Genomic DNA, 22,979 nt, shown 5'->3' with positions numbered 1-22,979 from the left:
GTGAACAGGAAACAAAACGAAACTTCACGCGTTCAGAGGATATAAAATGTTATTTCAGTGTTTACAAAATCGAGTCAAATTTACACAGAAGTTGGCAGAATGAGCCCACTTATCAGTAAGACGTTCACACACCATGGCGTACTTTCAAGCACTGAGTGGGTTGGAAAGGGTCTAATAAAGACTTCGTATCCTCTCCTGAGACAAGCTGGCCCACAAGTGTTGTAACTGGTTCTTGGTAGCCTGGATGCTGGCACGCATGGAGTGGACGTCCAAGATAGTTGGGACTACCTTCTATCAGGAACAGATCTGGGGATCTTGCTGGCCACGAAGGTACCTGAGGATCACTCTGACAGTTTGTAGAGACGCGTCCCATATTTGTACGAGCGTTGTCCTGTTGAAAAATGACACCACAATGCTGTCGCATAAAAGTAACCCATGATGCAGGACGCTTGGGACGTATCATTATGGTGTCATCTGAGTTCCCTCAATCACTACCAGCCATGACCTGGAGTCATATCCAGTGGCTCCCCGCACCAAGACGCCAGGAATAACACCGCTGTGCCTCTCCAAAACATTGAAAGAATGGGACCTCTCCTCACATAACCGCATTACTCGCCGCCGATGCTCGTTGTGGGCAGTGCAAAATCGCTATTCGTCACTGAACACAGTGTGACTCGATTCGTCAGCAGTGCATGATTTGCACGCAGCCACTCAAAACGAAGCCATTTGTGTTGTGCAGTTAACGACAGCCTCCTCATGGAACAGTAATTCTGTAGTCCAGTGCTATTAATCTCTGACCAATGGTACGGGATGACACACGGTGTTGCAGGGAGTACAATACTTGTTCCCGGATGGCAGTCGCAGATGTGAAGGGGTTAAGATGTGCTTGGTGATCCTTCCTTATGGTGGTCAGAAGTAGTGTGCCTGCCCCACGTTCGTATGCTGTCCAACATCGGGCCAATGTCACATCCGAATGCCCCACAAATCTACATAGTTCAAGATTCAACCAGCAGGCCAAATGGAAACCAACAATGAGGCCTCTTTCAACCTCTGTTAGGTATTGATAACTCTGTCTCCCACGATTACACAGTATCTCCGTGTCCTTCACAGTGATCACTCAACATCTGACGTTGTTCACAACACTACATACCCTACCAGGGCTGGTAACAACACGAACATTAATTATGTACTGTGGTAGCCATTCTACCCGTCACACAGAATTGCAGTTCTAATTATTTACGTGCCTACCGATGGTGTGCTCATGTACGAAGTTACATTTACATCTAACCCTGTCTTCTGGGTGCTTCACTTTCCCAGGCATTGTATAAATGTGTTCTTATTCTAAATGTATGATTTCCTCTGGAAAGAGGGCACCAGATGAAAAGAGATCATGAGCTTGGAAAGGAGTTACATAGACTTTATGGAAGTTCACAGGGGTGTGTAGCTGCACTCAACAAAATGTTACGTTTTAGGTTGGTGCCTCTAGTCAGAGAAACTTTATAGTATTAATATAACTATAAATGTTTTGGTAATGGCAAAGCTGCAAAAAGCGATAGAGAAACTGGGTGTAGATGTTTTATTGCAGTAGCTTTATTTAAGGGCTGCTAATCGCTCCGCTTTTCACTAAATGTAGCTACCCTTAATGGGCACTGTAAACCAATGTTTACAGTAAGACATTACGTTATTGCAAAGATCTCACATCAGTGCTACAGTGTGACTTGAGCATAATTGAGTTGCTGTCTTGAAGTGTAAAACGGACGAATCCAATGCACATATGCATCACTCGCATGGAAAGACAGAATGGTGCAGCATATGTCAGCAAGTCTAACCTTTTAATAGGGACTGTTGGCAATTCCAAACCGCACTATGGCACAGCCAAATAAAAGCTGATAGAAGCTACCAAGTGCAACAGATAATAGTAGAAGAACTAGACCGCATTGTCCACAGTGCGGAGATCAACTAACACCCGTCAAGAATTGTTCAGGGATGATCAGTAACATAGACATATGTCCAATGTACTGTAAGATCTCGGAAAGCTTATGTTTACAACGTCTAATTTGCCGCAAACATAATGCCATCATTGTGACTATTTGAGAGTAGAATACCACAACAGGAGTATATGGAAGTACTACAAGAAGATTAAACGCGCGGAAACCAAACTGGCATATGTTAGGCAAATAGTACATCAGCTATCAAAATGTGTAAGCTTCAAGACATAAGTTCTCACTGAATTAGCAGAACGTGCTCAATAACAAGCAATTCTTCTCTTGAAACTCTATAGTAACAGCATAACGTCCCAGCTCCCCTAACTAAATCGACTGCAGAAGACCGTCAGAACAGTGTGAGTTTCTATCAGTGCTTGCTTGCTGGACATGATACAGAAATTAGACTAAAACATTTACAGAGCCACCAAACAGTATTAAAAGATGGTTTTATGTCATACTAAGGCGCAACATCTGAAAGCAGCGACACTTGAATCATTACGTTGCCGAAACACAACATTTTGCGATTAGCACGCAACCCCCCACCCCCTCCACACACACACACACACACACACACACACACACACACACACACTAAAAGCCGTGCTAGGCAGGTTGGTAGTAACAGCCCGGCTATACATATGATCGATGCAGTTAGATGTGTGCTGCATCGCAGGATTCGATTTGCTCATCTTGCATCTTCTAAATTTGAAGTCCCCCTTGCAGAATACCATGCACGGTCGTGTTCCAGTAACGAACTATAGGCTAAAGCTGACTTGGGAAGATACTGTTCTGTTTTACGGTAAATAGTACGTCAATTCGTTTTATGTTGTTATTCAGTGCTCCAGGTGTTGGGTCAACACTTAAAAATGTAGTCACAAGATACATTGAAGCACCAAAGGAACTTGTATAGGCATGCGTATTCAAATACAGAGGTATGTAAACAGGCAGAATACGGCGCTGCGGTCGGGAACGCCTACATAAGACAACAAGTGTCTGCCGCAATTCTTAGGTCGGTTGCTGCTGCTACAACAGCAGGTTATCAAGATTTAAGTGAGTCTGAACTTGTCGTTATAGTTGGCGCACGAGCGATGGGACACAGCATCTCCAAGGAACCAACGAAGTGGGGATTTTCCCGTATGACCATTTCACGACTGTACCGTGAATATCAGGAATCCGGTAAAACATCGAATTTTCGACATCGTTGCTGCAGGAAGAAGATCCTATAAGAACGGAACCAACGATGACTGAAGAGAATTGTTCAACGTGACAGAAGTACAATCCTTCCGCAAATTGCTGCAATTTTTTATGTTGGGCCATCAAAAAGTGTCAGCGCGTGATCCATTCAATGAAACATCATCGATATGGGCTTCTGGAGTCCGAAGGCCCACTCGTGTACCCTCGATGACTTCACGATAGAAAGCTTTTCTCCTCGCCTGAGCCCGTCAACACCGACATTGGACTGTTGATGACTGGAAACATGTTGCTGGCCGGACGAGTCTCGTTTCAAATTGTATCGAGTGGATGGACGTGGACGGTTATGGAAACAACCTCATGAATCCATGGACGCTGCATGTCAGCGGAGGTCTATTCAAGCTGGTCGGGCGCTGATGACCGTGCAGTTGGCACCCCACAAACCAAATATCATCAAGCTGGTGGAGGCGCTGTAATGGTGTGGGGCGTGTGCAGTTGGATTGATATGGGACCCCTGATACGTCTGGATACGACTCTGACAGGTAACACTTACGTAAGCATCCTGTATAATCACCTGCATCCATTCGTGTCCATTAAGCATTCCGACGGACTTGAGCAATTACAGCTGGACAATGCGACACCCCACACGTCCAGAATTGCTGCAGAGTGGCTCCAGGAAGAGTCTTGTGAGTTTATGCACTTCCGCTGGCCACCAAACTCCCCAGACTTGAACATTATTGAGCATATGTATGATGCCTTGCAACGTACTTTTCAGAAGAGATCTCCACCTCTTCACACTCTTACGGATTTATGGACAGCCCTGCAGGATTCATGGTGTCAGTTCCCCCCAGCACTACTTAGACGTTAATGGAGTCCACGTCACGTCGTGTTGCGGCACTTCTGCGTTCTTGCAGGGGCCCTACACGATATTAGGCAGTTGTACCAGTTTCTTTGGCTCTTCAGTGTATTACGCAACATTCCACATGGTTGACTGCTTAGTAAGTCACGAAATTAGCTAGGCAATTGATTTGTTGATAACAGCATTACATCACTGAATTGTTACAGCAGGGAAGCGTTATAACACATATGTCTGAAACGGCCGTCGGAGAATCGCGGTTTGTGAGGGTTTCTTCGTGTTCAGTACCTATTTGTGCTAGGAACTTGGAACAGAAGGTCTTTGGTTTAGCCTGGACCAGCGGTTATTTGTATAGCCATTCGAACATCTGTCTTACTGTAACTAAGAGTCTATTATAATATATTAAGCAAGGTTTGAAAGATGGAACGGCGGTGGCTCCCACGCAAATTGTGCGAATCGATTAATTCCTTTTGCAAAAGATTTTAAATGGGCTGAAATTATGGTCAACTAGTGGTACCATTTGCATGTACACCGTTCGGATTTTACGTGCGAAAACATGTTTTCGTGTAAGGTTTTTGAAGCGCACCATACTTGTACTAATCGGTTCAGATTTTTCACGAAGGTAGATAAATGGATAAAGTCAAAATGAAATTCTTATTAACCATTTAAACATTTGTCCGTTGTCGAGACACGATAAAGTCGAGTTAAATGTAGAACGCAAACTTTGTTCTTTACGTGAACTGAATGCGCGGAAACGGTTTAAAGTGAATCAAATACACTGGTCAAAACAATTAGGAGATCAGTTGAGATATCTAGGTTCTGAAGTATTGTCATCGGCAGAATGAACTAAAATGTCGGTTCTGCCGAGTGAAGACAACAACATTACGGGCACAGGGATAGTGGTAATAACGGAAAGTTGCTGCAGAGGAGGTTGCTGCTGTTGACTTGTGTTTACTCTACGAAACGTATTATACAAGCAGTTGGGTTCAGATAGTGTAGTGAGCAGGTAGTGCAATGCTGCAACAACGTGGCTTACCCGAAGCTATGGCATGGAGGGCCATATGACGTTTGGAAGCGGGACAGACACAGAGGGAGGTGGCTGCAGCTATTGGAGTCTCCCAAAGAGTAATTTCCAGGACCTGGAAGTGATTTGAGACAACAGGAACCGTTAAAAGAAGGCACGGCCGAAGACGTCTAAGGGTAACATCAGCGAGAATAAACATATTCCGGTTAACATCCCGTCGAGACAGGACGTTGGATGCCACTCAACTGCAACTGCAACGGGACGCGCAATATCAACACAAACAGTCCGAAATCGCTTTCGGGAATGTGGCCTCTACGCATGGATGCCTATGTTGTGTGTCCCATTAAACCCACGACATCGTTTAGCCCCGAGAAACTGGGCGGAGGAACATCAGGATTGGAGTCGTAACGAATGGCGCCAGGTGCTGTTCACAGATGAATCAAGATTTTGTGTTCAGCTGGACAATCGTGGTCCCCTCTTCTAGAGAGAAGGTGAAACTCGGAACAGTCCTCTTTATGTGCAAGAAACATCACCATATCATGACGGTCGACGAGTGGTGTTGGCAGGAGTCAGTATTGGCGGACGTACGGACCTCTTTGCTGTTCAGAATGGCTCTTTGGCTGCTCAGAGGTAGAGAGACGAGATCCTTCGACCTTCTGTTGTGCCCCACGCTGGTGCCATAGGAGATGGGTTCCTTCTGCTGGACGAAAACGCTCGTTCCCACAGAGCTGCACTGGTGGACAACATGCTTGAAGCTGAGGGAATTGAACGAATGGAGTGACCAATTTGTTCACCGAACTTAAACCCGTTTGAGTATGTCTGGGATGCACTTAGCAGACGCATTGCAGCCGAGACCAGCACCTCCGACAACGGTTGCAAAGCTGTGTATTGCACTCGTGGAAGAAAGGCCAAATATCCCTGAAGAGCTGATTGATAACGCCATACTGCCCATGCCACGCAGGTGTGCAACTGTACTGGCCGTCCGAGGTGATCACATGCCATATCAGAGAGCAACGAGAATGATTGTTTCACTGTCATGGTAGCACCATGGTGCTTCGCTCTACGTAAATGCCATGTAAACCTCAAGTAAAGAGTTGAGACAGCTAAGTATCGTACTGTATCATACACAAATTACAATTGTAACCGATATCTGAATAAAATACGACACCATACATCTATTGTGTGTGATATCTCACCTGACCCCTAATTGTTTTGAACATATATATATATATTACGCGCGCCACTCCTACGGTTCAAAATTGTGCGAATCGGTTCAAATTTTGTATGTCGGTAGACAATACTGGTTGTCCTGTTGTTTCGTGAAAGCTTTATACGTTGCCACGATATAGCGATCTAAAGTCGCACGTCAAGTCTTCAAAAACTACTATCCTGTCTTGTAGAAGATTTATTTTTGGAAAAAAAGCTTAAGTTCGTGAATTTTCGTACAGGATTGAAAAGTTGATAGTACTTTGTTATGCGTACATTGTTTCGTAGTTCTTCTGCGTCTTTCAGCCAACCGTACTTAATTCGGATTGGTTGCTGCAGCATTCTGAAGTAGAGTAAAAATTGGGAACCAAGGTTGAAAAGTACTCCTTCATGTAGCCCCAAAAAGGTATGTCAGAGTTAGGCGTATAAAAGAATGGGAACTAGCTTTTCGAATTATCTGACAACTTCAAGGACATTTAAAACGATACATATTGACATATTTACGGTTTTTTACGAGTTAGCCACACTTCCCCAGTGCAGTGAACTCTCTTAGCTGCAAGGTGGTGGCACGCCTGCATCTTGCTGTTTTAAAGTCCCTGATCCTGCGCCCAAAATCCAGAAGATTTGCTAGCCATAGCAATCATTGTGTATCATACAGCTGAAGAGCATACATGTAACAGGTTAAAACATTTTTTTCTGGGGGGGGGGATAAAATTTCTGGAGATGGATTTAGTCGTGAGGGGACTCTAAAACAATTTTTTGATTGCTGTGCGAGGATGGTTGATTTTATTCCCCAAGGAGACCATGAACCTCCCCCAACCTCCCACCCCCCCAATGTTATTTGTATGATGACGGTTGTAAGAAGGCAAACTTATGTGCTTCTAGAGGTTGGGATACATCTACAATAGGAAGTATCCGAGAGGGGGGGTGCATCCATCCTAAACTTCATGACATGACAAATGCAACAGTAGAGGACACGTCTGAAGTTACAAGACATGACATCATGTATCATGTTACTTTACTTGACACGATGTATTATGTTACATGCCATGGATACTAACACTAACAACTAAGAAAGTGCAATATGTCAAGATGTTTTGGTTTAAATGTCTTTGAAGCTGCCACATAAGTCGAAAAGTTAATTTCCTTCTTTTACATGCCTAAGTCTACAAAGAACACTTCGCCCTTTTTTGTTTTATGATAGCAGCATCTTTTATTCTAGCCAATATTAGGGAGTAGTAATACCTTTACACACATTTTGAGTAGTGGGCACACTATAGCTCATGCTACCAACTATTGCTAATCGCGAGCTTACACTGACGACTGCTCTTGTCTTGTCTTACTCTCGTAAGGGACAGTGGAGTAGCTGTCTCAAAAATTTTGACCTACTAGCGTCCATTAGAAGTGACACTCCCACAGTGGGCCATGCTACAGTCAACCAGTGAGATGTGGATAAGCTGTTACCAAGTGAATTGTCACACTTGCTATCAAGACGCAATTACGTCACAATATACTTCCCAAGAGTGGGGCTTGAGACATTTTGCACAACATTAGAACTCGTCGTGTGCTTATTTGTTATAAATGCTACAACATATAAACTTCTGACGCAAAAGGCCTGTGTGCTTCTAGAGAGTAGGTAAGGAGACGAGACAGCAGCTCAGAAGGGAGATGCAGTTTCTCTTTAGATCCTTGACTCACTCGTTTCTGTCAAACGTCCAAGCATTGACGCGCAGCATCAACGCCTGCCCAGAATGAACCTTATCTCGAAGTATTCAAACGCGACTGTCACCATTCCCTTCTCAAGAGAGGGTTGCGATAGCAATGGTAAAGATGAGGAAAGGCCAAACATCCTGCCTTGACAAAATCCATCCCACAATTCTTCAGCAAATTGCACTGCAGATTTCTCCCACCCGTGATAACGCTGTTAAATGACTCACCACGACTGGGAAGCGTATCAATAGTTTGTACAATTTTCCTCTGACCAAACTCCGGGAGAAACTATTGTATGACTTGTTGCATGCACCAAAGGAATCCCATGGAATCAGCCAGGGCCACTACGGCTGTCAGAAAAATAGATCTATTAAAGACGACATAAACCAGGCCCTCCAGACGGTAAAAGACTCTCCATACAAGATCAGCTGTCATCACGATCGTTGTTGCAGGCACCTCTGACACCCTTTAGTGGCCTCCAATGTTTCCAAAACTCAAGACACCTTTAGTGTCACATCTACAATGCCTCACAAGCGCCAAACGGTTGAATGGAAGACGGAAAAAAAAATTACATTGAAAAAAAAAACAAAAACGCAAATTCAAGAAGCAGTTTTGCAACATCAACGAAAGTTGGCAGGCGTATTGCTACATCTGAATGATAATATAAGCCAATTAAGATAATATAAGGCATTGTAAATGTTAAATGCTGGTACATTAATATCTGGTGTAGCCGCCATAAAGTTGAATGCAAGCATGCAAACGTACATGCGTTGTCCTGCACAGGTGCCGGATGTCAGTTTGTGGACTGGAGTTCCATGCCTGTTGCACTTGGTCAGTCAATACAGGGACGATTAATGCTGTTTATGGGTAACACTGGAGTTGGGTTGCACCAGAGGTATGTGGGCGAGCGCTATCCTCTTGCAAACACTCCCTGCAATGCTTTTCATGAATGACAGCACAATAGGTCGAATCACCAGACTGACTTAAAAATTTGCAGTCAGGGAGCGTGGGAAAACCACGAGAGTGCTACTCGTATCATACGACTTTGCACCCCAGAGGATAACTCCAGGTGTAGGTCCTGTGTGTTGTCTGCAGGCTCTCAACTGGTCTCAGTCTAACCAACATACGGCCGTCACTGGCGCAGAGGCAGAATCAGATTTCATCAGAAAACGCAACAGACCTCCACCCTCCTGTGCTATGAGCTCTTGCTTGACACCACTGATTGGAGATCAGTGGAATGCATGGTACAGGACTCTGGCTCCGAGCTGTTCTTGAAGTAACCGGTTTTTCAAAGTTCGTTGTGTCATTGTGGTTCTAACTGCTGTTCAAATTGCTGCTGCAGATGCAATACAATATGGCAGAGCCCTATGCCTTACACGACGGTCGTTCCTTTTGGTAGTGACATGAGGCCATCTAGAGCCCAGTCTTCTTGCGACGGTACATTCTCGTAACCATCACTGTCATTAGTCATGTACAGTGGCTATATTCCTTCAAGTTTTTACGCAATGTCTTAGAAGGAAGATCCAGCTTCTCATACCCCTATTAAAAGACCTCGTTCAAACTCAGTGACATGTTGAAAATGGCATCAGTGGTCCGTAAAGTTATTCTTGACTAACATCAACTCACGACGTCCAATCTCAAGGGTAACTAATGCTCACGACAGCTACGGCGTTTATTTAACGCAAACGTGATTTGCATCCTCATAGTGGCGTTAGCCACTGTGCCACCTCGCTCGGTACATGTAATGTAATTTTACTCCAGTTTGCTAACTTGGCAAACTTCCTTACATCACTTAAACTATATAAAGAAACATTTTCATCCTGTTCTATAGACATGACTTAAACCACTCATATGCTGTTCCATTTATATCATAGAATTGTAATTTCTGTAACATAATGTCATGGTTTACACAGTCAAATGCTTTGGATACGTCACAGAAAATTCCTATTCATGACATTTTACTATTTAAAGACTCTATTATGTGGGCAGTGAAATTGCATATTGCAGTCTCAGTGGAACAGCATTTTTGAAACCCAAGCTAACCACTCCTGAGTACATTACTTTCTTGACTATTTTTGAAAATGCTGTAAGCAAGGGCACTGGCCAGTAATTATTGACATCCGTGGTCCCCTCTTTTGTAGAGAGGCTTGACAATCACATACTCTAACCAGTCTGGGAAAATACCTTGAGTTAATGATCCATTACACATATGACTCAGAACATCAGCTGTAATTGCTCCACATTGTTCTAACATCTTGTTAGAGATATCATCTACTCCACCAGAACATTTATTTTTCAGGGATTTAATGATTTATCTTTTTCCTTATTTCACAAGAGGTTGTTAGGGGAAAATTAATCTGACTAAGATTTCTCAAAATTGACTCTTCTGTGCAGCAGTTGGCTTTTTCATTGAACTATTATCACCAATTTTTTACCTACACTTACGATATGCTCGTTAAATACAGTAGCTATCTGTGTCAGGTTGGTTAAGATAATCTCATTCTCTTTAATAGTAATACTACCTACTGCAGTTTTCCTTCTAACAACATTTCATACTGATTTTATTTTATTGCCATAGTTGTTATTTTAATCATTAACATGCATATCTTTTTATTTTCTGACAACTTTTCTCAGTATTTACCATAATTTTTGTATTGTGAAATTTCTTCTGGGTGTTTACTAATGCTTGCTATATCATATAGGTCTCTTTTTCTTTCTGAAGACGCTTTAATACCTGTAGTAATCCAACGTTTCTTTGAAAACTGTTTGGTGCTAAATTTAGTAGTTTTTTGGGTAACAATGTTCAAAAATTGATCAAGAAATATGTTGTATTATCATAAGTCTACGGCTCGTTATATACATGTCCTCAATTAGCAATTCTTAAACTTTCTCTGAAGTGCTTTATAGATACCAACTTTTATTTAACAATATTTGAAGTGTGCACCCTGCTAGGTTTTGTAAGTTAAAAACAGTTGGCAGCGGTGGGATTCGAACCCACGCCTCCGAAGAGACTGGTGCCTTAAACCAGCGCCTTAGACCGCTCGGCCACGCTACCATATGTGCAGCGTATAACAGCCAAGTGTACAAGCTGATCGCGCAGCGCACAGCAGCCAAGTGTACAAGCTGATCGCGTAGTTGCGCCAAATTGTGGGGTGCTGATGTTGGCGTTTTACCCGCTGCTACAGCATGTCCCACAGATTTTCTACGGATGATTTTGCAGGCCAGTGCAGATGTAATAGAGTGGGGGAGTGATAAGTAAACTAGTCACATACTGTGCCACCCAGATGAACTTTGCTGTTGGCGTCTTTATGTGCCTGTGTGAACAATGGCCTCTTGCGAGTTGACCGACTCCAACTGTTCGTAGCGGGCTAACCGGTTCGGAAGGATCTTCATTCACTGACTGCAGCAATTCCTGTCGGCTTTGGAAGCGATTTTGTTTCACGACCAATGAAACTCCTCTCCGGCTTCTCTCAGTCAGGATCTTTTTCCTAACACTATTCTGATGTCCTGTTTCGTGGCCGCATATGTTACACCACTGCTAAGATACAAGTTGAACAGTCCACCGCGAAACACCAACTAATCCAGTAATTTCACGCCTTTTATAACCATGGTACCGACGAACACGCCTGCGCCTTTTTGTTCGTCTGTCACGGTCCTTACATTTACCCACGTTTACATACAATATCCGTTTGAAACACAAATGTCTCGCTGATCGCTACTGCCTGTTAGAGGTAGTGTGCTTGTGTTTAATCACATGACTCGATCGCCGCGCCGTCTGTAAGGGCTTAACGAACGATTCATCTGTGTGTGCGCACTAACGTGATCATGTCATTATCTCAGAAGAACGTGCAAAACCGGAGGACTGAAAAAGCGTAAACACCCTTCGCTGCATCGGAATTACGATCAAATTTCGTCGAATGATCTTGAACGGGTGCTACAGGCTCTACTCTGTATACCAGAGCAAAATTGTAGTCGCGCTACACTCCAAAGGGGTGCAGTCATTTTCAGTGGTGTCCTTAGATAAGGGTTGAATTGTCCGGAGAGAGTTTGCGGTGTCAAAGATGATCAAGATTATCGTCCTGTTGCTTACAGCATTGTGAACTGTCATTTTTGAGCACTAAATCTTTGGGAATCGACGCCCCAAGGGAAGGGGTGATTTCGTTGACTGCCTTTATGCCATCTCTCTGAGGCCTTTTCGTGTCGATATTGAGCAGCGGTCTATATGAAATGTTTTCCACGGCAACCCACAAGAAAACCGCGTGATTTCAACGCGGAGCATCGTGGTTCTGACCTGCATCGCAGAGGCGTCAAAAGAAGGGATGAAATGTGGCTAAGACGGGATGAGACAACCTTCCCATCGTTCGTCACTTTCATGGTGACGTTTGGTAGAATTGTGGTGAAATTTGGTGTCAGTGTGACATCATTAACCCGCCTTTCATCTCACATGAACTTCTGAGCTTTGGCCTCATTTTGGCTGTTTGAAGCGTCGCTGAGCCCGAAGGTGACGTTACAGGGCACCAGGGTTTTGCGATATCACAGAGAAAGGTTGTTGGCACGTTTAAGCCAAATTTCGAAATTCTTCGTCCGAATGGGAGGCAATTACGGGGTTCCGAAAAAATGACCCTTTAATTGTGTTGCGCAGTGTGCATTCAAGTAGTTTCGATTGCAGTATAATGTAAGTACAACTAGATGAGAATAGTTTTTGTTTGACTAGCGACCACCCGCAGATCATGCTTACAATATAGCTTCTACCTAAGTACGGTGTTAACCACAACAGAAAGCCCTTCCAGCCGCCTTTTAAGGGGAGTTAGAGCGATTTTTTTTTATATTTTCGGATTTTTATCTCATTATAAAATTTGCAATTTTTCGAATAAAATTATATCTATATCACTTATAAACTCACATGGGAAGTATATTTTTTAATTTTTTTTAAAATATAAACAACACTGGTTGAAACTGTTAAAATTTTGTGCAAGATGCAATAAAATCGGTAATTTTTTGTATGGAACACTGGGGATTGCTGTGTTATAAAGTTCATGTCCAGAAGAGGATGGGCACCAGGTTGAGGAAGTTGAAACGAAGTTTGAGAAGAAACTTTGTGATGGTAAAGCCGGGTTCACACAGGCAACAAAAGTATCACCACTGCTAATGGCGAACTGCAGTTGCTTTGTAGTTGCATGTGTGAACTCCTAATTTTCGGTGGCACCATTTAAGAAGCGCAATTTTTGTCACGCCACAAAAAGTTGAACTTGTTCTACTTTGTTGAGCCGTTTTTCCTTCTCCACAATCGAATAACGTCATTCGATTGCTACCTCGCGGCTGGATTCAAACCTTTCTAGTGCGTATTCGTTCGCAGATAGTGCTTTTGCTATTAATATGTCGAAAAAGTGGTCAACAGCGACAATTATGAGATTCTTGTAGGTGTATCAAGAACGAGAATGCCTTTGGAACCACAAAAGCGAATCATACAAAGACAGAAATTTGAGAGATGCTGCATTAATTGAAATAGTAAACAGTATGCGTGAATATGTATCTGGAATTGATGTAGCTACAACAAATTTAAAAATTCGAAGCATTCAAAATGCTGACATGAATGAACATAAAAAAGTACTGAAATCACTTAAGAGTGGTGCGTCTACAGACGGTATTTAGAAACCCAGCCTTACTTGGTTTGAAGCTGCAGACCGGTTCTAAACACATGTTGTCGAGACAAGAGAGACGAGAAACACTTTTGTAAGTAATATTTTACATTTATTATGTTTCCAAAACATCTTATTTAGTGACGCCATTTTGCAAACTGCGCAATGACGAAGAATTTGTGGCGTCTTGTGTGAACGGTAGCTCACAGCGCCACTCCAGAATGACTTGACTTGTGGCGATACTTTCGTTGCGGGTGTGAACCCGGCTTAACACCATAAGAGGCAGACAAAGTGATTGATGAACTACAGCAGTATTATGGGATGGCCATTAGAAATTATACTGAGGATTTGTTGAAAATGAGGCAGGCAGTATCGGCTACCTTTTTCCACAGACTGTCAGCTGATGAAAAACCAGTACACCACCTTTGCTTTCCTGGGCCTGATTCATGGAGCAATTCCCACCATGCCCAGTATTCTGACAGTTCATACAGCCATAAACATTCCGTCCCAGCAGCAGTCGTGGATGGATATCATAAAACCTATTTACAGACACCTGGCAAATCCTTAATTACTGAAGAAGTGTCTGCATGGTCAGACTCAAAATCCCAGTGAGTCGTTCAATAATCTTGTATGAACTCGCTTACCAAAAAATGTTTTTGTTGGAATAAAGGCACTAAAGTGGGAGGTCAGTGATGCTCTTATTGCTTATAACGATGGTAGGGTGAAAGTGCTACAGCATATGGGAATTAATCCTGGAGCTAACTGCATCAGAAAACTTGAACGGATGGACAAGGTTTGCATTGAAAAAGCAGAGTATGCAGCACAGTTGGCCACTAAGGAATCCAGAAAGAAGAAAAGAAGAAAAACTTGGAAAAAGATCAAGAGGATGATATACAGTAGGGCGCAGGGTGCTTCTGAGTGACTGAAAATAAAAAAAAAATTAAGCATATATTAAGTGAGTTACAGTCTATTGAAACTTTAGAAGCCGTTCCTGAAAATTTGCATTTTCTGTTGGATTTTTCCCTATATCTAAGAAACCACTTAGAGTAGAGTTTTCAAATTTTCAGGGAGTAATAACATACAGGGTGTGGTAGATAAGTAATGAGACTGGCCGCCGCGCGGCGCCCCAGTCGCTCGAGGGCGGTCTCCACCTGTACGTCACATGGTGGGGGATCTGAGCTAACAATAGAACCGGTTCGCAGTCGCGTCGGAGCTCTGGTGCAGAGAGGGGACCAGCTTCGCGTATTACGTTGTTTGTGTGCCCGTGACACTTGGGAAAACACTGAAGATGGATCACTCGATAGAACAGCGGTATGCAATCAAATTTTGCCTTCGCTTGGGCAATACTGCTTCGGAACTTTTGCTATGATTACGGAGACCTACAAAGAAGACTCCCTATCAAGAGCTCAAGTGTTCCGGTGGTTTAATGAATTTAAAAACGGGAGGGAATCCGTTGAAGACATGGAACGATCTGGACGCCCTTCAACGAGTCTTGTGAATGAAATGGTGGCCAAAGTGAAAGAACTCCTGGACTCCGACCATCGTTTAAGTCTCAAAATGATCGCCGATGAGGTCTCCGTGAATAAATTTACGGTTCACCAAATTGTTACGCAAGATTTGATGATGAGGAAAGTTTGCGCAAAATTGGTTCCCCGAGTGCTCACCGCCGAACAAAAGCAACAACGAGTGGACGTTTGCCGTGAGATGTTGAATGATTTGGAAAATAATCCAGACTTTTTAGAGAATGTAGTAACAGGCGACGAATCGTGGACATTCCAGTACGACCCGGAGACGAAAGCCCAGAGCTCGGAGTGGCACACACCGGCATCCCCGCGGCCGAAGAACGCAAGAATGTCAAAGTCCCGCATCAAGACAATGCTGATTGTGTTTTTCGACAAAGAGTTTGTCCCTCAGGGGAAGACTGTCAATGCCGAATTCTACAAAGAAGTCCTTCAGCGATTGCACAGAGCCGTCAAACAGAAGTGACAGGACCTTGCTCAATGCTGGCGTCTCCACCATGACAACGCTCCGGCACACACAGCGTTCCTCGTGACCTCCTACTTGACTCGAATTGGAGTTGAAGTTCTGCCACAGCCACCATACAGCCCTGACTTGAGTCCTCCTGATTTCTTCCTATTTCCGAAGGTCAAAAGATGCCTGAAGGGTCATCGTTTCGACGAATTCCGAACATCCAACGTGCTGTCACGGAGGCACTAACTGGGATAACTCAAACGGACTACAGTGAGGCCTATGAAGCATGGAAAACGCGCTGGCAACGTTGTGTCGACGCCCAAGGTGAGTACTTTGAAAAATATTAAAGTTTTGTACAAATTGGATCAATAAATTTGTTTTTCTAGACTGAGTCTCATTACTTATTTACCACACCCTGTACATAACCTGAGTCTACTAAACGAAAAGAAGTATACCATGTTATGTATATGTAATAAAAATTACTTAGGATAATGTGCGCAAAAGTACGCAAAATTTTAACTGTGTATTTAAAAAATTGTATTTCCGAAAGCAGCGGCTGAAATGCAATTATTGTAGTTCAGTAGACGCAGGACATACAGTTTAATGTCCTGTAAAAGTTTCATGTCATTGGCTACAGTGGTTCCTTGTCGGGATAGGGCGTCCCAACTCCCCTTAAATTAACGATGCGAAATCAGGTAATATCATGTCGACCCTGCAGCAATACGGAACACAGGCAAAAGAAAAATAAGAAGATAATTGGGTTCCACGAACGAAGCTAGTTCGCGCATATAGTGACCCGTTCGGGATTGCAACATTGCTGGTTTTCTGTATTACGCTTGAATAAAGAATGTATCCTGCAAATTGTGCCTCTCGCTTGATTGTATGGTGACTGCCGCTTACCACCATCATGAGTCATGACTTCTCGCATCAAGTGGAATAAAAATTCCCTAAATTACTCGGTACGACCTCATTTAATGCTCGCAATGGCTGCAACATTTACAGCAGAGCATGCATGACGTCAGACACGCTCAATGAAGCTAAACTTAACCAACACGTTTGTTACTCTGACTATAGATCTCTGTGCGCCATTAATCTGTATTTTGTCCAGAGAGCCCCAGAGGCAACATCGGTTTGTACGATTTTGCGACTGTGGCATCTCCGTTGTCGCCCTTCTTAATACTGATTACTTCGGCCTTCCAAAATGTTAGCATTCAACAGGTGTGTCTGGTACGTACATTATGGTCGATGCAGACTGATCGTTATGCCATTATATTGAAACCACCATCTCGATGAGATGTCATATGAGAGTCTCGATGAGATGTCATATGAGAGCATTCATTTCCAGTTGATTTCCGCAATAATATTAACTTTATCTTAATTGTAGTATTCTCATTACACTATTGTTTATTGCAGTGCTGAAATCTTGTGCAGTAGTTGGTTGCATCGAAAGAAATGTGAAAGAAAGAAATATATTGTTCCATAGGTAAAGAAGTTTTAAAAATACAAATAATTTGTGACCACATTTCTCGAGATTAAGTCAACGAATTCACGGGTTGAAGGAAGTGAGTGGTATCGTTACCAAGCAGATGCGAATGGATTTCTATTTGGGAGTACTTGTATGATACGGGTTATTATACATGTTGTCTTAAAAATATGTGCAGAAATTTATGAGCTACTAAATGCAAGATCTTTGTTTTTCTGTTTTCTGTTAGTTTCATAACTTATTTTTACTACTACTATGCCATCTCAAAACTTGTTACAGTTTTCCAACTGATGAAGTACCAGGTTGTTGTTGTTGTTGTTGTTGTCTTCAGTCCTGAGACTGGTTTGATGCAGCTCTCCATGCTACTCTATCCTGTGCAAGCTTCTTCATCTCCCAGTACCTACTGCAACCTACAACCTTCTGAATCTGCTTAGTGTATTCATCTCTTGGTCTCCCTCTACGATTTTTACCATCCACACTGCCCTCCAATTCTAAATTGGTGATCCCTTGATGCCTCAGAACATGTCCTACCAACCGACCCCTTCTTCTGGTCAAGTTGTGCCACAAACTTTTCTTCTCCCCAATCCTATTCAATACTTCCTCATTAGTTATGAGATCTACCCACCTAATCTTCAACATTCTTCTGTAGCACCACATTTCGAAAGCTTTTATTCTCTTCTTGTCTAAACTATTTATCGTCCATGTTTCACTTCCATACATTGCTACACTCCATACAAATACTTTCAGAAATGACTTCGTGACACTTAAATCTATACTCGATGTTAACAAATTTCTCTTCTTCAGAAACGCTTTCCTTGCCATTGCCAGTCTACATTTTATATCCTCTCTACTTCGACCATCATCAGTTATTTTGCTCCCCAAATAGCAAAACTCCTTTACTACTTTAAGTGTCTCATTTCCTAATCTAATTCCCTCAGCATCACCCGACTTAATTCGACTACATTCCATTATACTCGTTTTGCTTTTGTTGATGTTCATCTTATATCCTCCTTTCAAGACACTGTCCATTCCGTTCAACTGCTCTTCCAAGTCCTTTGCTGTCTCTGACAGAATTACATCGGCGAACCTCAAAGTTTTTATTTCTTCTCCATGGATTTTAATACCTACTCAGAATTTTTCTTTTGTTTCCTTTACTGCTTGCTCAATATACAGATTGAATAACATTGGGGAGAGGCTACAACCCTGTCTTACTCCCTTCCCAACCACTGCTTCCCTTTCATGTCTCTCGACTCTTATAAATGCCATCTGGTTTCTGTACAAATTGTAAATAGCCTTTCGCTCCCTGTATTTTACCCCAGCCACCATTAGAATTTGAAAGAGAGTATTCTAGCAACATTGTCAAATGCTAGAAACGTAGGTTTGCCTTTCCTTAATCTTTCTTCTAAGATAAGTCGCAATGTCAGTATTGCCTCACGTGTTCCCACATTTCTACGGAATCCAAACTGATCTTCCTCGAGGTCGGCTTCTACTAGTTTTTCCATTCGTCTGTAAAGAATTCGCGTTACTATTTTGCAGCTGTGACTTATTATACTGATAGTTCGGTAATTTTCACATCCCGCAACACCTGTTTTCTTTGGGATTGGAATTATTATATTCTTCTTGAAGTCTGAAGGAATTTCGCCTGTCTCATACATCTTGCTCACCAGATGGTAGAGTTTTGTCAGGACTGGCTCTCCCAAGGCTGTCAGTACTTCCAATGGAATGTTGTCTACTCCCGGGGCCTTGTTTCGACTCAGGTCTTTCACTGCTCTGTCAAACTCTTCACGCAGTATCGTATCTCCCATTTCATCTTCAACTTCATCCTCTTCCATTTCCATAATATTGTGCTCAAGTACATCGCCCTTGTATAGACCCTCTATATACTCCTTCCACCTTTCTGCTTTCCCTTCTTTGCTTAGAACTGTGTTTCCATCTTAGCTCTTGATGTTCATACAAGTGGTTCTCTTATCTCCAAAGGTCTCTTTAATTTTCCTGTAGGCAGTATCTATCTTACCCCTAGTGAGATAAGCCTCTACATCCTTACATTTGTCCTCTTGCCATCCCTGCTTAGCCATTTTGCACTTCCTGTCGATCTCATTTTTGAGACGTATGTATTCCTTTATGCCTGCTTCATTTACTGCATTTTTATATTTTCTCCTTTCATCAATTAAATTCAATATTTCTTCCGTTACCCAAGGATTTCTAGTAGCCCTCGTCTTTTTACCTACTTGATCCTCTGCTGCCTTCACTACTTCATCCCTCAAAGCTACCCATTCTTCTTCTACTGTATTTCTTTCCCCCATTTCTGTAAATTGTTCTCTTATGCTCTCCCTGAAACTCTGTACAACCTCTCGTTCTATCAGTTTATCCAGGTCCCATCTCCTTAAATTCCCACCTTTTTGCAGTTTCTTCAGTTTTAATCTACAGTTCATAACCAATACATTGTGGTCAGAATCTACATCTGCCCCTGGAAATGTCTTACAATTTAAAACCTGGTTCCTAAATCTCTGTCTTACCAATATATAATCTATCTGATACCTTTTAGTATCTCCAGGGTTCTTCCATGTATAAGACTTTCTTTCATGATTCTTAAACCAAGTGTTAGCTATGATTAAGTTGTGCTCTGTGCAAAATTCTACCAGGCGGCTTCCTCTTTCATTTCTTAGCCCGAATCCATATTCACCTACTACGTTTCCTTCTCTCCCTTTTCCTACACTCGAATTCCAGTCACCCATGACTATTAAATTTTCGTCTCCCTTCTTTTATTTCATCATACATTTCTTCAATTTCTTCGTCATCTGCAGAGCTAGTTGGCATATAAACTTGTACTACTGTAGTAGACGTGAGCTTTGTATCTATCTTGGCCACAATAATGCGTTCACTATGCTGTTTGTAGTAGCTTACCCGCATTCCTATTTTCCTATTCATTATTAAACCAACTGCTGCATTACCCCTATTTGATTTTGTGTTTATAACCCTCTAGTCACCTGACCAGAAGTCTTGTTCCTCATGCCACCGAACTTCACTAATTCCCACTATATCTAACTTTAACCTATCCATTTCCCTTTTTAAATTTTCTAACCTACCTGCCCGATTAAGAGATCTGACATTCCACGCTCCGGGTGGCTATAATTAAATTGCAGCCAATCACAAAAGTTCAGTGTGGCTGTAATATTATCGTATGGCAGCGAAACTTGGTAGATATGCTAATGGACTAATCCGAAACCCTCTTACGACGGGAAAAAAATTCATTCCTATTTTGTCTACAAGGTGGCGCTGTGAATACAAGAAAAAGGTGTAAAAATGTTTTCATATCTAATGGAGTAGGAACGGGACATGGGCAGAAAATATCAAACAATGAGGAAAGAATAATGGTGATTTTATTGTTAACCGCCACTTACATACTTTGTTCAGTATCAGCACCAGAGACGTCAACAAAATGGTGCATCTGTAAAATGTGATCAACAATTGCTTGCAACATTTCCGATGTAATCCGTGCAACACGTTCCTGTAACTGGCCTTCAGATCAATTAGAAACCAAGCATGTCCCTGATTAACGCACTCTTTTAGATATTCACAGAGCTAAAAGTCAAATGGATTCTGATAAGATCATCTTGCAGGCCATGCATCTGGAAAATCTCTGGAAATAACACGTCTGTGGAAGGTTGCGTTAAGCAGAATTTTCACTGGAGGAGCGACGTGAGTTGCTGCCCCATTGAAATGCATCAGGCTGTAGCCAGACTCGTGTTTCATTCTTTTTCTCTCAGCCCACATAATTCCTCAATACGATAGGTATAATTAATCGAAAAATTCCGATGTGTGAGCAAAGAGCAGTATTATCCGTGGCAATGGTGTCCTGATTGTAGAGGATGTCCTTTGATTTCTTTTAAGTCTAAAATGTTCGTTGAATTCATTTTTTTGCCAGTTAGCGGGCAATTTCTACTTGCCATGGTCTGCCCTGAGTGAGTGAGTCGAGTGACCAGACGCGCGCCCCGATGGGGCAAACTGCCTGAGCCTCAGTGAGAAACAGTGCGATTGTTGTAACCGCAGAAAAGCCAAGTCTAAATGCAGTTGTTCTCAGACGATACACCAGAAATCATACGGGGAGATAGAGTTAACAGGGGACGCCAGGCGTGTCAGAGGGGTCACAAAAGATAACGACGCAGCCAGATAGCCGAAGCGGCGGTCCAAGCGGCCAGGCAGCTGCGCGTGATAAGCAAGGAAGCAGACTCAGCTATTAAGATAAAAAGGCGCTCTGGGCAGGTCCCTTAATAAGCAATAACTTACAGTATCAACACTCTTGGCTAGAGGGAGAAGTCTGGGAGCGGAGAGAGAAAGAAAGAGGGCCCTAGGTGGGGACCGCACTACGTCATGAGGAGCCAATGAAGGGCTCAGGACGCAGTGCGTGACCATATAGGGAGAGGCCCCTCTACCCCTCCACCCAGCTTCTGAAGAAAAGTACTGAAGTTAATACTAAAACAATCCCTAATAAGGAAAAGTTGCACTCGACGCTACGTCATGCCAAGCGCTGGCGGGGTCGAAGGGGAAGAGCTAACAAAACTCGGAGGCACGCCGCTCCGGGGATCTCTCTCTCTCGGGTTTAGGCAGCGACGGTAATCAGCGTGAGTAGCAGCCGACTTGGGCTGAGGGCGGGCTGCAGGCAGACAGTTGGAGATAGTCGCCGATGAGCGTTTAGGCAGCGACCGCGGGACTCTGACGTAGGGTGCTAGTGTGGGCAGCAAAGTGCTGGAAAGTTCTATCAGGCAGCCAGAACGGTGGAAGTCAGTCACCGTCTCTGTAATGGGCTTGGCTATTCTGTAGGTACAATCACTACGCAGTTAGGGTGATCTGTATTCTTTATGAATAAATTAGAACTTTTATAACGTCCATACGAGTTTACTTCTACCAACATCCTAGCCTTGTACCTTCACACCAGGGAATTTAACATCTTAGCCAGATCAAAAGTCTCCCTCTCAATTAGGTCAACCGGCTAATTCCCGTTTACCAACCGTGTCGCTCAATCCCTCGCAAAACCCACGCTTGGGACGCGACACGATGTCGCATTCACTGCGGCAAAGGGTGGCTCGCGTCTTTCACAACACTGGCAACACTCGAGGGCGAAGTCGGTTGTGTGCTGTGGCGAATATGAATTTGGAGTTTTCTCTGAAAGAACAGACCCACCCACTCAAATGGTGTGTCCCGTACGATAACATCACACTTTTGTGAAGTAGCCACGCGGAACCTCCATAGGCGGGTCTTTTGTCTCGTGTCAACGGGCCACTGGCGTAAACACTGAGAAGGCAAAGTTACAGAAAGTTTTTGGTGTGATGCCCTTTGATTGGCTGGCAGCTACGATTTACTATTGAGCTGCACTGGTAAGTTTTTGGATCAAATAGTCGGGATAGTTACATGTCCCCAGTCTTCCGAAGAGTGACACAGAACATTCCAGAACACAATTGTTAGAAGTTTTTGGATTGGAGAAAGAAAATGCGTGATCACAGACTGGCCAAAATGACAGTTTTGGTGGGCTCACATCGTGAAGGAACAGGAGAGCAAAGTATCAGGCACTTCTTCGCCGGAGTCATACAGAGGTCTCTTCATCATAGCATGAAGGAGAAAGCAGACATCTCCGCCGCCAGTATTAGAGGGAAATGGAGAGGAGCGGTTGATTCTCCAGCAAATGAATTGCCTCGTCGCCTCCGCCTAGGGCCTCACCTTACCTCGTCTCCAATATTTTATGTAAGTTTCGCAGCTAAAGGGCGTACGAATTCATACAGGAAAATAGGCACGTGGTTTCAGATTAATTAATCAGCTGCTATCTGATGACCTCTCGGCGATGATTTTACTCTTTGCGATTGTGTTTCTCTTTAGTACCTTTAATTTCGCGACTAGGGGTCAGTTGATGCGATTTCTT

General features: G+C 43.1%; 1 protein-coding gene and 1 non-coding gene across 3 annotated transcripts in view; one reads left to right on the top strand and one right to left on the bottom strand.

Annotated features, from left to right (window-relative positions):
• Positions 1–22,979, top strand: part of LOC126313008 (uncharacterized) — an 88,107-nt gene that overhangs the window by 3,665 nt on the left and 61,463 nt on the right. The window contains exon 1 of one of the 2 annotated variants that reach the window (XM_049992252.1): positions 15,648–15,906. The exons of the other annotated variant lie outside the window; for it this stretch is intronic. Coding sequence (XP_049848209.1) covers positions 15,765–15,906 — 142 coding nt within the window. The 5' untranslated portion in view covers positions 15,648–15,764. Of the gene's footprint in view, positions 1–15,647; positions 15,907–22,979 lie in introns of those variants that run through there. 2 annotated transcript variants of the gene reach the window in all.
• Positions 10,946–11,027, bottom strand: Trnal-aag (transfer RNA leucine (anticodon AAG)). The gene has a single exon. It is a non-coding gene; the product is annotated as a tRNA-Leu (tRNA).

This window comes from Schistocerca gregaria, chromosome 1, assembly GCF_023897955.1.
Source record: "Schistocerca gregaria isolate iqSchGreg1 chromosome 1, iqSchGreg1.2, whole genome shotgun sequence".
Classification (NCBI taxonomy): Eukaryota; Metazoa; Arthropoda; class Insecta; order Orthoptera; family Acrididae; genus Schistocerca; species Schistocerca gregaria.
The sequence above is the reverse complement of the archived record's forward strand: the minus strand, read 5'-3'. Positions and strand labels throughout refer to the sequence as shown.